The sequence below is a fragment of the Cebus imitator genome, unplaced genomic scaffold (genome assembly GCF_001604975.1).
Source record: "Cebus imitator isolate Cc_AM_T3 unplaced genomic scaffold, Cebus_imitator-1.0 Scaffold94, whole genome shotgun sequence".
Classification (NCBI taxonomy): Eukaryota; Metazoa; Chordata; class Mammalia; order Primates; family Cebidae; genus Cebus; species Cebus imitator.
Window position 1 is genome coordinate 4880791 of NW_016107409.1, and position 17191 is coordinate 4897981.

At 32.5% G+C, this 17191-nt stretch overlaps 1 protein-coding gene across 1 annotated transcript in view; it reads left to right on the forward strand.

The window, feature by feature from the left end:
- Positions 1–17191, forward strand: part of ZC3H13 (zinc finger CCCH-type containing 13) — an 88606-nt gene that overhangs the window by 19728 nt on the left and 51687 nt on the right. Inside the window, exons 5-6 of the mRNA XM_017535862.2 lie at positions 7264–7372; positions 16544–16697. Of these exons, the coding sequence (XP_017391351.1) occupies positions 7264–7372; positions 16544–16697 (263 nt within the window). The remainder of the gene's footprint in view (positions 1–7263; positions 7373–16543; positions 16698–17191) is intronic.

Here is a 17191-nt window from a genome sequence, read left to right on the forward strand (position 1 = left end):
TTGATTTTTTTAATCAGTTTTGTAATTTTCCTTACATATTTTGCTAGATTTATCCTTAAGTATTTCATTTTTTGTGTACTGATGAAAATGGTATTGTGTTTTTCCACTTTTGTTTTATATAGGAAAGTGATTGACTTCTGTGTGTATTAAGCTTGTATTCTGCAACCTTGCTATAATCACCGATTAATTCCTGAAATTCTTTTGTTGGTTCTTTCAGAATTTCAACATAGACAATCACGTGTTCTGCAGACACTTTTATTCTCCCTTCTTAATCTGTATTCTTTTTATTTTCCTGTCTTACTGCATTAGATAGAAATTTTAGTATGATGAAAAGGAATAGTGAGAGGAGACATCCTTGCCTTGTTTCTCATGTTAGCAGGAAAACTTCTAATTTTTCACCATTAGGTATGATGTTAGCTGTAGGACTTTTTGTAGATGATCTTTATCAAGTTGAGGAAATTGGCCTCTGTTTTTAGTTTATCACGAGTTTTTATTATGTCTGAGTGTTGGACTTTATTAAATGATTTTCCTATCGCTATTGATATAATCATGTGAGTTTTCTTTGTTAGTCTCTTGATGTGATGGGTTACATTAATTTATTTTTGAATGTTTAACCAGCCTTGCATACCTAGGATAAATTTTTCTTGGTTCTAGTACATACATTGTTGGATTTGATTTGCTAACTTTTTATTAAGTTTGACTTTAAAACTATCTGTATTTAATTTGCAAAACATGATGTTTTGATATAAATATACATGATGAAATGATTCCTTTAGTCAAGCAGATTTACATATCCATCATCCTAAATATTTGTTAACCTTTTGATTTGCTAATATTTTTTATTAGGATTTTGCTATTATTCATGGTGGATATTGGTCTTTAGTTTTTTTGTAATGTCTTTGTCTGGTTTCAGTGTTAGGATAATGCTGACCTCATAGAATGAGTTAAGAAGTAGTCCGTCTCTTATCTCTGAAAAGATTATAGAGAACTGGTATAATTTCTTCCAAAAATATTTGGTAGACTTTAACCTATGAACCATCTGGTGCTTTCTGTTTTGAAAGGTTATTAATTATTGATTCAGTTCTTAAAATAGGTATACCTATTCAGATTGTTCGTGAGATTTGTAGTGAGATCCTTCTTTTGTTTCTGTTATTAGTAATTTATATCTTCTCTCCTTTTTTCTTAATTACCCTGGCTAGAAGCGGATTAACTTTATTGATCTTCTCAAAGAAAATAGCATTTGGTTTTGCTTAGTTTTCTCTATTGAATTTCTGTTTTCAATTTCATTTACTTTTTTCATTCTAATTTTTAAGTTTATTTTCTTCTGCTTAGGGTTTAATTTGTTCTTCTTGTTTTCTAAGGTGGAAACTTAAATTAATGATTTTTGGTTGCCTTTTATGCATTCAATGCTATAAATATCTCTTTGGGTACAGCATTCACTGCATCTAACAAATTGTCATAAGTTATATTTTTTTCATTTAGCTTAAAATATTTTGAAATTTCTTTTGCAATTTCTTCTTTGACCTATGTGTTTGTTAATATTGTATTGTTTAACTTCTAAGCATTTAGGGACTCTTCTAATCTTCCTGTTATAGATTTCTAGATTTCTAGTTTAATTTCATTGTGGCCTGTCAAAGCAGACATTTCTTTTAAACTTGCTAAGTGTGTTTTATGGCCCAGAATGTGATCTGTCTTGGTGAATGATCTGTATGAGCTTGAAAAGAATGTGTTATTTTGCTATTGTTAGATAAAGCCATCTGTAGTCAATTGTATCAAGTTGGTTGATGGTGCTGTTGAGTTCAACTGTTTTTATTGACTTCCTACTGAATCTGTCCATTGTTGATGAAAGGATATGAAATCCTCAACCATAATAGTGGATTTCCCTTTGCAATTTTGTCAGTTTTTGACTCATGTATTTTGATGCTTTGTTGGTAGGGTTATATACTTAAGAATTGTTATGTATTTTTGGAGAATTATTGACCTCTGTATCATTAGACTATTGGGCTAATGTTCAGGCCAAAGCACAACAATGAGCCATTTTCCTAGATTAGTTAAGTTTTTTTTTAAGCTTTTATCAGGTATGTCCAATTATAAAGGTTTGAAAATGTTAAGGTGGAAACCCCTAATCTTTTTCAAAATTAATAGTAGTGCTTTACTTCTTAATAATTTTGAGATACTATATGGCAGTAAATGACAGAGAAGAAAAATTGATATTAACATTAATTCTAGAGCTGCTCAAAGAAAATCCAGAAATTCATTGATAATGTTAGTGTTCTGTGGAACTAAGTATATTTTTAGAGCAATAGGATTTGGAAGCATTTTTTTTTATTTTTTTAAATAAAAGGAGAGGTTACACCTGGTTTCGTGGTTCACACCTGTAATCCCAGTACTTTGGGAGGCTGAAGCAGGAAGATTGGTTGAGCCCAGGAGTTCAAGACCAGCTTGGGCAACATAAAGAGACCCTGTCTCTACAGAAAAAAAAAAATTTTTTAATTAGCTGGCCTTAGTAGTGTGTACCAATAGTTCCAGCTATGGGAGGCTGAGGCAGGAGGATTGCTTGAGCCCAAGAGGTCAAAAATACAATGAGCTATGATTGCACCACCGCACTATAGCCTGGGTCACAGAACATGACCCTGTCTCAAGTAGATAGATGGATAGATGGGATAGATCGGTAAGATCAGTGCGATAACTTGATAGATGGATGACAGGAGAAGAAAACAAAGTTTTGTGTAAAACATTGAATGTTTAAAATCCTCTAATGTCAGTATACTAAATAGGGAATTATTACTTGAATGATAACTTTAGTAATGGATAGATTTTTATAGATATTTAAAAGTGAATATTGGTAGCAGGTGACAATGTTATTAACATACAAATAATTTAGTCATTCTTTGACTAAATGTTCTGAGATAATTTGTATGTATTAACTTCAAAGGAAATTTCTCCAAGTAATTGTGGAAAGATGTAAGTAAATCCAATGTAGGAGGTGTGACTATATAGGAAGCTCAGAAACTGTTAGGGATAAATATAGAGTTGATTTTAGGCATAGAAAGTTAATTGCACTGGTGTGGAATAGGGTGACTTGACCTGACAATAGTTGCCAGCTGAAGAATTTATCTGGAATTCATCACATAAAGAGAAGTTGTGGAAAGTATTGACGAGGTTTAAAAATATGAGGGAAATACTTAGAAAATTCATTATGCATCTAATTAGAAACCCAGAAGAAGAAGAAAAAAGAATATTGGAGATGCAACATTTTAAGAAATAGTGGCTGTGAATTCCCCATAATTGATGAACCATAAATCTACAGATACAAAAAGCGCAATATGTCACTGATAGAATATTATAGTGAAACTGCAAAACATCAGAGACACAGAGAAAATACTAGAAACCTCTAGATTTAGAAAGACAAATCCCCTTGCAAAGAAGCAACAGCATGACATCAGTGACAAACAATGAAAGCTAAAAGAAGTGAAATAATATTTTCAAAGTACTGAGATAAATCTGTCAACCCAAAGTATGTACCAAAGTCTAGCTTTCAAGAATAGGAATAAAATAATGACCTTTTCAAACAAAATTGAGAGTGTTTACTACTAACAGATCTACAGAAGAGAATGCTTAAAAGATATTAGGTTGGAAAATCTGTCTTGTTACAGCCTTTGAAGTTATCAAAAGTGTGGCATTGTATCATGAGGAAGTGAAATGTAGTATGAAGTGTCATGCAAATTGCTTTGGATTCCCCAGAACCCATTCCATCACTTTTTCATTTTATATCAACATTGTGATTTGGGGAATTGATCCCACTTTCATGGCTGGGCCTTGATTAGTCAAATTCAGTTATAATCCATTTTCCTTGCCAATTCAGTTGATTCAGAAACCAGGCCTAGGCCATTTATCCCATGGCTATTATCTTGATAACAAGTTATTCATTCCATGTGTCTAAAGTTGGCCTAGTCACTCTGAAGGAAAGAATTCTCGTTTATGCTTGGGGGAAAGATACATTGAGGAGACTCGAATTACTTCTTAGTATGGTAAGAAATAAGCCTTAATATGAAGTCAACATTAGTAATAGCAGAGCTGTGAGAAATAACAACAAAAGAGTTAGTATTTGGTCTTTAATGATGTCACCGTTACTAAGTTACGCCTGAAGTTTACCCTATTTATAGACTTCATGTTATGTGAAATAATAGTTTAAATTTGTATCGTTTAGGAGATTATAGTTTCTTGGTTGAAGCTCCATTCTTTTCAAAAACAAATTAGTCTTTACTAATACAAGTATAATTTCAATTCTAAGTCAGGAAAGTTGGAAGTTATATGCCTTATGCTGCTCTGACAAGACTAGATTAATTTGGGGTATCATGTTTCATTGAAGCACATTGGCAGATGAGTATGCCAGAGAAGATGACAGAATGATGAGGAAAGGGCTAGCAGATAAAAGAAGTATTAGATTTATTTCACATGATTCCAGAGGTCAGAACTAGTCCCAATCAGTAGAAATTCTGGAGAGGTTAAGACAGATGCAATCAGCATAAGAAAGAATTTTCTACTAATTAGAACTGTCTGGAAATGGGATGAAAGGGTGCAACAGTGGAGAGCTAAAATTTTGCCCCCGAGAGTCTTCTAATAGAGGGTTTCCATAGCTATACAAATATTTAGGAAAATTGTTCTGCATGGGTTAAGAAGTTGGATTATATAACTTACACAGGCTCCTAACCATTTTGAAACTAGTTACTAATCCATTCTAGTTACTAATAATGGATCTCAACTCTCTTAGCCTTGACACTTCCTTTTTACTTCATACTCTTTGTAATGCCTGCTTACTATCTAAAATTCGTGATGAACGTAATCTCTCCACACATATAATATTCAGGAAATGTGCATTTAAGAGTGGAAATGAAATTAATATAAACATCTAAAATCATGTATTGCATTTCTGAAATTGAAGAAACTTAAAACCAAACATTTTTCCTAAGGTAGGCACAGACATTTGGAAGCAAAACCTGATCATAATTGAAATAGCTTTAATTACGGTTTTTATACAAGTGGCGAATTTCTGTTTTTCTGCAAAAATGTTAGTATGTGTAGTCACAGGCTACTGTTCCAGACTCTGCTGGCAGTACTACTTAACATGCTTTGAAATGCAAAAAAAAAAAAAAGACAAAACAAAACAAAAATCTAAACTCTTAAAATATCTGATCCCAAGGGTTTTGGCTAACATACTGTGGTTCTTCAAGTATTTCAACACTTAGAAGTTCCAGGATGACTAATTCAAAACATATAGTAATCAATGGGTTATACTTTTAATTAATATGTTTGAATTTAAGAGAAGATGAGAAGCCGTTCTGTTCAAGAATTAGAGCAATGTGGAATAGTAGACTGTGCTACAATACACGGGACAAGTTATACCATACCATATTTATTTGAATATGATAAGAGAAAAGGGGAAATAACTTTATTTGATAAATTGAATAATATACCTAAACAAGTTACATTGTTGAAGTGGAGAAAATGAGAAAATAGTTTTTAAATGAACTAGACCTTCTTAATAAATGTTACCAAAATAATTTCCTATATTACGATTTGAGGTAAGAACTTGAAATTCCATCACCTGTTTAAGCCTGCATTTAGTCTCTAGTACCTAATAATAGAAGTTATATATGATCTCTGGGAGTAACATCAGAGTCATATTGAAAAATACATTGACAGTTCACAAAGTATAATTTTAATATTTAGGATAAATATGAAATATTTACATACATCATTATTGAAATTTATTGATACAACATTTCTGGCTCAAATCTGATAAAATAATGTGACAGATTTATAGATACTTTGCAGCACCAGCACTACTGCTTTGACACCCTTTTTAACTGGATTTGCAGTTGGATTTTACATATGTTTAAGTGGACAGAAAGCAGAGTATGTTATTTAATAATTTGGAGACAACCTCCTATTAAATATTTTTGGTATAGTTATTTACTAATATATATCTGTAGTGGGTTTAATCCATAGAACATTCAAACGTTGTATGGGATGCAGGATAGTTCTTCATTGATGTTTCACGGAATCTGTTTTTAAGACTAAAAATAAATTATATTTCTTTTTGTCTTCTGTACAAGTAGAGGGCCATTTCTATTTTCTTGACTCTACTATTTTTGTCATGGCAGGTTTTACTCTCATATAACTTGTAAATTATTGTTGTCAGCCTTTGTTGTCTTACCAGAAATTAAATATGAATTTTGCCAGTAATATTTATAATATGACTTCATGCCTAATATGTAGAATTTAAGGGCAATTACATACTGGAGTTCTTTAAGAAGAAAACTACAAAGAGAAATTAATTTGTGTTTTAAGCAGCCAAATTTTATGACTGGTAATGCTCAGAAAAAAATTTAAACACTTCATATCCTTGTGTGTAAGTATCTTTCATAGTATTTACAATGTTAGTAAAAGTGAGACTTTTACTGCGATGGAAGATAACAATTATATAACACTGGTTACTTTATTTTCTCACCACCTAGTAAAATATGATTTGAAGTTCTTATGTAATAGGACATTTAATTGACTTTTATAGTCTGAATTAATTTTGTCCTTTTTTGTGTGTGAGCTGCTTTTATACCTGGAATAAAATGTAAAACCTGTTTTTTAGCTGCAGTAGTGAGGACTAATTTGCTGACTATTTTAGGTACCATTTGGTTTCATTAAAATGGGTAAAATATCTTTTTGTAAACCTTTATAGTACTATTAAATGAGTTTGGATTTATCCTTAGGTGCCTGGGAAGATGGCTATTATGACATATGAATATATGACAATCCCTAGATCAGTTATTTTTAGAAGTCTGCGGTGAATGGTTTAGTCCTTTTTTGTCTTTTTAAAATATAGTCACTTACAAATCCTTCCATTGTATTTTAATCATTTTAAACTGTCTTTTCCCCAGTGATTTTCACATGGAAACTTAGTATGTAGCTGAATGTCACAAACTTGTTAAAGTATTAGATTTGCACTGTATATTTTTACATCTTAGCTACTCTTTAATATTTAAAGTTTTTGTTCTTTAGTAAAATAGATATAGTATAGTCTTTTCGTTGTGGTGCTAAACTAGAACTTGTCACTTTCTCTACTTAGTGGATAAATGACTATTTATAAAACTGATTCTTTGATGAAACAAGATGAATGAAATTAAAATGTTCTGTATTACAATAAACTACCTCATATAATTTTTTACAATATAGTAATCTGAATGTATGTATGTACTTTTTTAGAAAGAATCTTCAAGAGGGAGACATAGGGAAAAGGAAGACATAAAAATCACAAAGGAGAGAACTCCAGAAAGTGAAGAAGAAAATGTAGAATGGGAAACTAATAGAGATGGTGAGTTTCAGAATCTTGGTTTAACTAGCAAATTCTTGATTATTTACTTTGTAGAGTTTTTGTGAACTTCAAAACAACTTTCAGCTATGATCTCTGTTTTGTTTCAGAAACATTTTATTGACATGTTTCTATCTTACTCTGTTATAAGGCAAAAACTGGCATATAGTAGCAGTACAAAAGCAGGGAAAGTGGTTTGCATTGTGTATTTTAATTTGCCCATTCTAGTTTTCCCTCTAGAACTTCATTGTGTAGCGTTACAGTCCTTCAGGATTGTATTACATATGTAAATTTAAAAATTCCTAACATTAAGCTTAAAATGAAATCTAAATTTGTTTGTTTTACATAAAATATTATAAAATAGATTTTTATATCATAAGGGCCAGGGAAGGTTATTTCCAAGAAATGTTTGACTTTAAAATCAGATGAAGTTGGAGACCTGGATTTATTAAAGAAAAATTAGCAAAAAAAAAAAATCTTTTTCTTGAGACACAGTCTCTCTGTGTCATCCAGGCTGGAGGACAGTGGTACAGTCATGGCTCACTGCATCCTAGCCTCTTGGACTCAAGCAATCCTCCTGTCTGTAATCTCAGCACTTGGGGAGGCCAAGGCTGGAGTATCACTTTAGCCCAGGAGTTTGAGAATAGCCTGGGCAACAAAGAAAGACCCCATCTCTACAAAAAAAAACAAAAAAATTAGCTGGACATGGTGGTGCATGCCTGTGATCCCAGCTACTTGAGAAGCTGAGGTGGGAGCAAAATCATTTTTGAGTCATTGTTTTAACAAATAAGCATTTATTTTCCACACTGTGAATGTTTTCTCCACCTCTTTGATGTTCTGAAAGATGGGCACCATCACGTCATACTTCCAAACACAGTGAGTTCGTTAAATGCATTGAGTGGGGGTAGACAATGTAAAGTAATTTATATTATTTTGTAATTATTTCAATAGTTTTGTTACTCTACAGATGACAAAACTAAAGAGTTTAAGAATTTAAGCAACTTTCTGAGTGAGAAGCTGAAAACTTTAGACCCTGGATTAGAAAACTAGAGTATGTAGACCAGTCACTGGTTTTTTCAAATAAAGCTTTATTCTAACACAGTCCATCCATTCGATTACATATTGTCTGTGGCTGCTTTTGAGTGACAGTGGCCAAGTCGAGGCCTTAGGACAGAGAACTGAGAAGCTACAAGACTGAAATATTCACTACTATATTTCAGAATTATCTCTGAAGACTTATAGACTAACACTTGCAAAGTATTGTAAATACATCTTTCCAGTAATTGTTACATCAGTACTTAAAGGAAACCTGTTTCATCATTGGACAGTGCTATCTTGTTAAAAAGTTGCTCCTGAGAACAAATAGGAAACTTGTTTGTGGTTACTCAGGATTTCATAATCCAACTTAATACAACTTCTACAAAATAGCAATAAAGGCAGCTGTACTGTCCTGTTTTAGTTGACTAATTAGTATATTTAAATAAAAATAAACATACTTAAATATAGGCATATAAACTATATGCCTAAACTTTTTTGCTTTTCTTTTATTCTGTGTAAGAGGCTCTTTCCTGCTGTACAAGGTTAATAAGTAATTCCTTTGTATTGTAGATCTGATATATAAATTGTTCCAGTTTGAAGAGCTAACTTTTCCTAAATACTAAGGAATTACCTCTTATCCAGCATCCTTTCTTTTCATTTTAATTTTTTTTGCATAAAAAACATTTTAAAGTGTATTTGATACTTCTTATCTTTAAATTTTTTTCTATTGTCATTACAATAATATTTGATAATCGTTGAAAATATTAAAGGTTCAGAAAAGCCTAAGTCTGTTCTTTTTCTTCGTAGTAGGTGTGCTAAACCTTCTCCATAAATCTCCTATGTTTCCATTTCTCTTTATTTGCTATCTACTAAGCAGAGATGGTGGAAGTCTTTAGTAGCTCCCTCAACTTCTTCCTACCACACCTTCACACTAATCTTTTATTCATACCTAAACTTTTTTACTTCCCTCTTATTCTGTATAAGAGGCCTCCTTTCAGCCGTGTAAGGTTGATGAATAATTCCCTTCTGTTGTAGATCTTATTTCCTCCTACCTCAGCAATCTTGTTCATTTATTATACACTCTTTTCTATATCTTTAACATCCATTTTCTCTTCTCCCCATATTACTGTTAGTCATTGTTCTGCTTATCCCCACTTAACAACTAAATTCTTAAAACAGTTCTTTACCTTACTGTTTCTACTTGTTCACCTGATACTTATTATTCAGTCTTCCCATCCAGCTTTCCACTAAAACTGCTTTTCAAAGTCACTAATGACCTCCTCTTTGCTTAATAAATGGAGATGTACTTGTTTCTATCTTAAATGACCATTCTGCAGCATTTGACACATCAAGAGCTCCTGTCTTGTTGAAAAAAACTTCTCTTTTTGTTTCTATTTATCACTCTTCAGTCTTGTGTCTTCCTGTTCAAGCCCTTCAGTGTTTTGTTTTGTTTTTGAGACAGAGTCTCCCTCTGTCGCCTAGGCTGGAGTGCAATGGTGTGATCTCGGCTCACTGCAACTTCTGCTTCCTGGGTTCAAGTGATTCTCCTGCCTCAGCCTCTTGAGTAGCTGGGACTACATGTGCATGCCACCATGCGTGGCTAATTTTTTGTATTTTTAGTAGAGACAGGGTTTCACCGTGTTAGCCAGGATGGTCTTGAACTCCTGACCTTGTGATCCGTCCTCCTCAGCCTCCCAAAGTGCTGGGATTACAGGTGTGAGCCACTGCACCTGGCCAAGCCCTTCAGTCTTACATAGGAGGTTCCTTATATTCTGTCTGCCCCTTAAATGTTGATTCCCAAGGATTTGCATTTAACTATGTTCTTTTAAAAAATCTAAAGTGATTTTGTGTCCATAGTGTTTTTATATAGGAAATTCTTTTAAAAGGTGAGTGTAAATGTCTTTAATAGGAATTTCTTATGTTTTCCCTTGATTGAAACACATAGGTTTTGGCCATTGTGTATCTCTGTGATTTGAAAGTATCTGTTGAGGGAATATTGAAGTGTTAAGTTAGGTGCTCTAGTCCCTGGGTAGTGAGACTAAACTGCTTTCATAGACTTAACTTCTGCATTGTCATTCTAAAGCGAATAACAATCTTAGCTGGATTCAGAAAAAAATGGTATATAATAATGTGTCTCAAACTTTCTGGTTTCAGAATACTTTTCTATGCTTTTTTAGAACCCCAAATAACTTTTGTCTTTGTGGATTTTAGGTTTTCATAATTGCCATATTATGAACCTGAGAAAATTTAAAAATATGTATTTATTCATTCACTTAACAATGACATCTAAAAATCCAGTGTATGCTTTTGTGAAAAATAACTATTTTGCAAAGCAAATAATAATAATTGTGAGGAGGTGACAGTATTTTGCATCATTTTGCAAATTGTTTTGACATCTGGCTTAACAGTTGATAGCTAGATTTTCTTATCTGCTTCTGTATTCTGTCTGTTAACTACATCACATGTTCTGGAAAACTCCATTATCTACTCATGGGCGAATGAGTACACCAGACAAATAATGTAGTGTTATAGAAATAGTTTGATTTTGTAGAACTCCTGAAATTGTCTCAGTGACTTTCCAGGTATCCTCAGACCACTCTTTGAGAAGCACTTGTCTCTAGGAACAGCTTTTAAAACTTGTTTGTTTTCCTTTTGTCTAGCCATCTTCTTTTCTCACTTTTAATTTTTCCTTCTAGATGAAATCATGCTCCTGGGGCTTCATTAACATTGTATGTGTCAACGACTCCAAAATCTGGAGCTCTCAGTTTAGCATTGACCAATTAGGCATCTCTATCTGCGTTCTATATCTTAAGGGCATCACTTTTCCTACCAGATACCAGTAGTCCTGAGAGTCATCATTAACACTCCTTCTTTCCCTCCACACAGGCATTTACAGAGTTCTGATATTTTTATATACCAAATACCATTGAAAACCATCTGTTTCTCTGAATTTACTACTAATATTCTAGTTCTTAAGGTATTTGTTTTTTGCTTATAAATATATTTTACAAAAATAACCTCCTAACCCCATCTCTTGCTTATAGTCTTGTCTCCTAATTTGTTCTCCACTGTAAAGCAAGAATAATCTTTCTTAAAAAGTTTTTTTTTTTACTGAAATATATGTTCAGAGGAATGCACAATTCATGTGTACAACTCAGTGGATTTTCACAAACTGAACATGTTTGAAAACATCACCCAAATCAGTAAGTAGCAACTTAGCAGTTTCCTGTAGTCCCCTTGTGTTTCCTTCTAGTCACTCCTCACTACCCTCGCCTCCCAAAGGTAACTACTGTCCTGATTTCTAGCACCATTGATTAGTTTTGTCTGTTTGAGCTCCATATAAACAGAATCGACAGGATATACTCTTTTTGTGCCTAGCTTCTTTTGTTAACAGTATTATCTGAGATTCAGTCTTGTACTTTATTTCATATATCTTTCATTAATTCTTGTTGCTATATAGTGTTTTATTATATGAATATACCATAATTTATGTAGTCTACTGTTGATGAACATTTGAGTAATTTCCAGTTTGGTGGTGTTATGCATAATAAGGTACTGTTACTATTCTTAAACATATTTTTTAAACATGTACAAACATATACCCATTCCACTTGAGTTTATGGTTCAAAGTGGAATTGCTGGGCCATGGAGTATGTATGTGTTTCTCTTTAGTAGATAATTTCAAATAGAAAATGGTTGTACCAATTACCCATATGATATTTTTGCCTTTTTCATCCTAGCTATTCTAAAATTTTGTGGTGGTATCTTACTGTGGTTTTAGTTTGCATTTTCCTAATGAAGTTGAAAACTTTTTTACATGTTTACTGACCGTTGTACACCCTATTTTGTAAACTGTCTATTCTGAATGTTTGCCATTCTTCTATTGTGTTACCTGTTTCTTTCTTGTTACTTAAAGGAGTTCTTTGTGTTTTCTGGATATGAGATTTTTTATCAGATGTATAAATATATTCCAAGTATTTTCTCCCACTCTATGAGTTGCAGAGCAGTCTTTTAGAAGAATAAATTAAATGTTCATTTTATTTCCCTGTTTCAAATTCCCTAATTTCCCATTGTCTTCAGAGGCAAGTACAAATTTTAACTATGCCTATAAAACATTTGATTATCTGGTTGCTCTTTATATTTCCAGTCCCCACTCCAAAGTCTATGTGGTTTTATTTGATTCCTTAAACTTCTTGTATTTGTTCACTATATGTTCTTAAGGACCAACGAAGTAACGTAAAAAATCAAAAGTATCATTTTAGTAGAATGTGTGAAAATATTTTAGTAATCTTGGAGGTGAGTACATCTTCCTTAAATAGGGCATAAAACCCAGAAGCCACAAACATTTGATTACATAAAACTGGGAATTTCTGTGTAACTAAATGCGGAAGTTAAAGACAGATGATAGGCTAAAAGAAAATATTTGACATGTGTACACAACATCTGTAAGCATCAGTAAAGACACTATGTAGCCATATAATGAGTTTCTGCAAATACATAAGAAAAAGATGGTCTACTTAAAAAATGAGTAAAAATATATATGTATTGGATAGGTACCTCACAGGAGAAATAGAAATGGTCAATAAATGCTCAACTTGACTGCAGGGAAATACTGATGAAAATAAAGAGATAGGATTATTCTACCCATCAGTTTGGCAGAAATGAAGAATATTAATGTTTCCAAGTGGGAGTTTATGTTGTTAAAGCAGATTTGGAGTACAGTTTAGTGATATTAAAAATAGAAATTGTATTTATTTTCAGTCCAGCAATGTAGTCTGAGAAATAATGTCATAGAAAAATACTTGTACTTGAACCAAAGTAGATATGAAAATGTTCATTTAAGTCTTGTTTTTAACAGCAGAATATTGAAAACAGTCCATCTGTCAGAAGGAAACTCCTTTGACTAAGCTATGATTAAGTATGATCATATTAATGAAATGCTTTGCAGATGTTAAAAAAGATAGTTGAATTATATCTATGACTTGGAAAGATCTTGTTTATAAGGCAGTGTTGAATGTTAAAAGGAAAAATATAAAGCGCTATTTTCATACATATGACACTTAACTATTAGCAGTGTTATTACTGGAGTAAGCATGGCCGTAGGAGGAATATAAGGGGAATTTCATATTTTACTTTGTGTATTCAGAATTATTTAAGACTTAAGCAATGAGAATGTATGATAAAGACAGATAGCACAAAATATAGAATGGAATTCAAAAACAAGTGTCTGAAATGAGTTAATAAATTTAGAAAACATCTCATATAGCTTGAGGTTATCATTCCAATTGCCTTAGAAAAACTGATAAACATAAATGATTCTAACTCATTGGAAAAATGTTAAATATAATTAACGTGGTGTAACAAGGCAATTCACAAATATTTATAGTTTTTAATCCTTATACATAAACCTTTTATGTATCTGTGTTTTTTTTTAACATCAAATTACTAGAAGTTTCTTTCTTTCTTTTTTTTGAGATGAAATCTTTCTTGCTCTGTCACCCAGGTTGTAGTGCAGTGGTGCGATCTCAGCTCACTGCAACCTCCTCCTCAGTTCAAGAGATTCTCCTGCCTCAGTCTCCTGAGTAGCTGGGGCTACAAGTGCCTGCCACCACACCCGACTAATTTTTTGTATTTTTAGTAGAGACGGGATTTCACCGTGTTAGTCAGGTTGGTCTCGATCTCCTGACCTTGTGATCTGCCACACCTCAGCCTCCCAAAGTGCTGGGATTACAGGCATGAGCCACCACAACCAGCTTAGAAGTTTCTATATTAAAGGGTATTGATGTTGTTAAGGCTTTTAACCATATTGACAAATTATTTTACAAGATAGTTGTACTAGTTTACATTGTTATCACCAGAGAATGACTGTGTCCTTTATTTGTACCTTTACCAACAATTAATATTATAATTAGAAAAAATGGCTCCTGAATACATGGGAAAAAAATGTATATTCTGTCTTCATTTCTTTCTTTTTGTGAATTGTCTTGTAATATTCTTTGCATGTTCTGTTAATTAGTAAGAATATGTAGAAAGAATCTTAACCTTTTCTTTAAAATATCTTCCTTGTTAAATATTCCGTTCTAATTATACTTACTATTTTTCTGATGACTCAGAATCATTTATATGAATCAGTTTTTGTAAGGCAAAATTGTAGTGATAACCTGAAGCTACATGGGAGACATTTTCTAAATTTATTAACTGGCTTCAGACTCTTGTTTTTGAATTCCATCCTGTATTTTGTACTTGATGATTTTTCTTTTGTTGTCAAAATACCGTCAGTTGCAATGTGCCTATCTTGTAATCCATCTCTTACAGGTTAGGAAAACATCTGAGTTTTGATTATATGCATAAAATAAGTACCTTCAGAATAAAGACTTGAGAACTTTTTTCCTGAGCAAACTGTATTAGTTATATATACTACATTGACTTAGACATATATTTTAACTGCTCAGGCCTCTCGCCCTTGGTTGGATTGCTGAAGATTGAGGACTGAAAGCCCGTTTCTTCTTTCTTTTTTTTAAGAGGTGGGGTTTCTCCATGTTGGTCAGGCTGGTCTTGAACTCCTGACCTCAGGTGATCCACCCTTGGTCCCCCAAAGTGCTGGGATTACGGGTGTCACCCACAGCGCCTGACTGGTTTCTTCTTTCTTTTATGTATTCTGTATTGGTAATATTTCCAGTTACGAATTTTTAGATTGGCAGTGCATTACTGATAATACAGTACCTTCAGAAACACCATTAATCATTCTTCTCAGTTAATTACTCTTTCCTGTGTTTTACCTGGGTATTTGGATATAGAATTTTATTGAATTTAAGAGCATAATCAAACCAGATAATTGAGTCCTATTATTCACTGATGTAAAGTATCTCAGTAGAGTACAAAATAATAACTGGAGATAGCTTGTATTCACTAAATTAAATTCAGTGTCTTCATTTTATCTGGTGAAAGCCACATGCTCTTAATTAAATATTTAGTAGTTACTTTCTGACTGAAAATCATGATTTAGCCTATTTCATTTATTTACTGAAAAATCATCATCATACTCCATCATAGAATGAGTAATCAAGCTTAGTCACACAGGTAGTGAATATATATAGTTAGTCTCTCAGTCCCGAAGCATGAATGGATAGTTGTCATTTTAATGCATTCGCGCAATATATAACAGTGATGTTCATTTTCTTGGCTTTAAGCAGTCAAGTAGGACCTCTTATATTTATCGTTCTTTAGTTCTTCATTTTATTTCTTTACCCAAGTTTAAGAAATGATCTAAAGTGCTATAAGTATAGCTTGAGAAGGCACCTCAGTTTGTGATCAGTCAAGTCCTACATGATCAGTGAAATTCTCTCCTCTAGGCTTCTGGGCGTTCATGGCAAATGAGGGTGATGGTGTTGGGGGCCGGTGCCAGTAAGTTCTACATATTTTGATGAAATAGATCGCACACGACTCTTCCTTTTTGTTTTTTAAACCAACCTTTGTAACTTTTTATAAGAAAATATTAAATGGAAATAGAAATATGGCATCAAATCCATTGAGATGGACAGTTGTAATCTAAGGAAGTAGTTCAAATTGCTTGTAAAGAAAATGTTATGAATCCTTTAAAAATTAGCATATGTACACATTAGTATTAAAATTAGTTTTAGATATTAATCAGTTGTCTCACAAATTTTAAAAGTGACAAGCATATAGATTGAATGTTGCACACGTAATATAACCTCATTTTATATGATGTATTTTAGTAATGTATCTTTAGGAAAATCAAGGAGATAATGAGTTACATCATACGCAGCGTGAAATAATGAAGGCTTTAGTACCTTTAAGTCTGAGAAATTCAGCTGAGTGTCTTTTGTCTTTTAAAATTCCATCTCCTAACAAAAAACCCAATCCCCAGACAACTCAAAATCATTTCCAGAAAACCCAGAAACCTTAAAAATATTTGACTTTTCATAAAAAAATGAACCATTGTGACTAATCCTTTATAGAAATGGTATCTATTTCTTTTATCTCTTAAAAGTATGTCATTCTGATGTAAGACGCCAGCATTTAGATTTGTATAAGAAATTTGTTGAAAACGTCTCTATAATTTTTGGCACAGATAATTATGCTAGTTTCTAACAGCAATACAATTTTATTTTAAAGATTCTGACAATGGAGATATTAATTATGATTATGTTCATGAATTGTCATTGGAAATGAAACGTCAGAAGATACAGAGGGAATTAATGAAGCTGGAGCAAGAAAACATGGAGAAGAGAGAAGAAATTATCATTAAAAAGGAGGTATGCTATTTACTGCAATAAATATGTTAACAGCAACATTTGTATTGATCAGTAACTCAGCTTCTTGCTACATCTTAAATTATACTAGCATACTGATACATTGATCAACTCACTGTATATGTGCTACTCCATATATATTCATCATTTAATTGTCACAGTATTAGAAAAGTAGCAAAAATTTATGTTGAATAGGTGGACAAAGCTGAGAGTTTGTTGCCTAGAGTCACCAGCTAATGTAACATGGGGTTTGAATCTACATATGTCTGCTTCAGGCCCGTGCTATTTCTAGAATGCCTTGTTTCTTTTCCAAAAAGTGAAGACACAGTTAATTTAAATGTAATTTATGATTTTTCTGAGGAGATTTTGAAATTTTATGATTTTAATTTACTTTGTTGAAACTGGTATATGTTAGGACAGTTATATCACTTAAAATCATAGATTCAGGAGTCAGACTAATAAATATCAACAGATAGTGGCTATTCTAATTTATAATTTTTTTTTTTTTTTT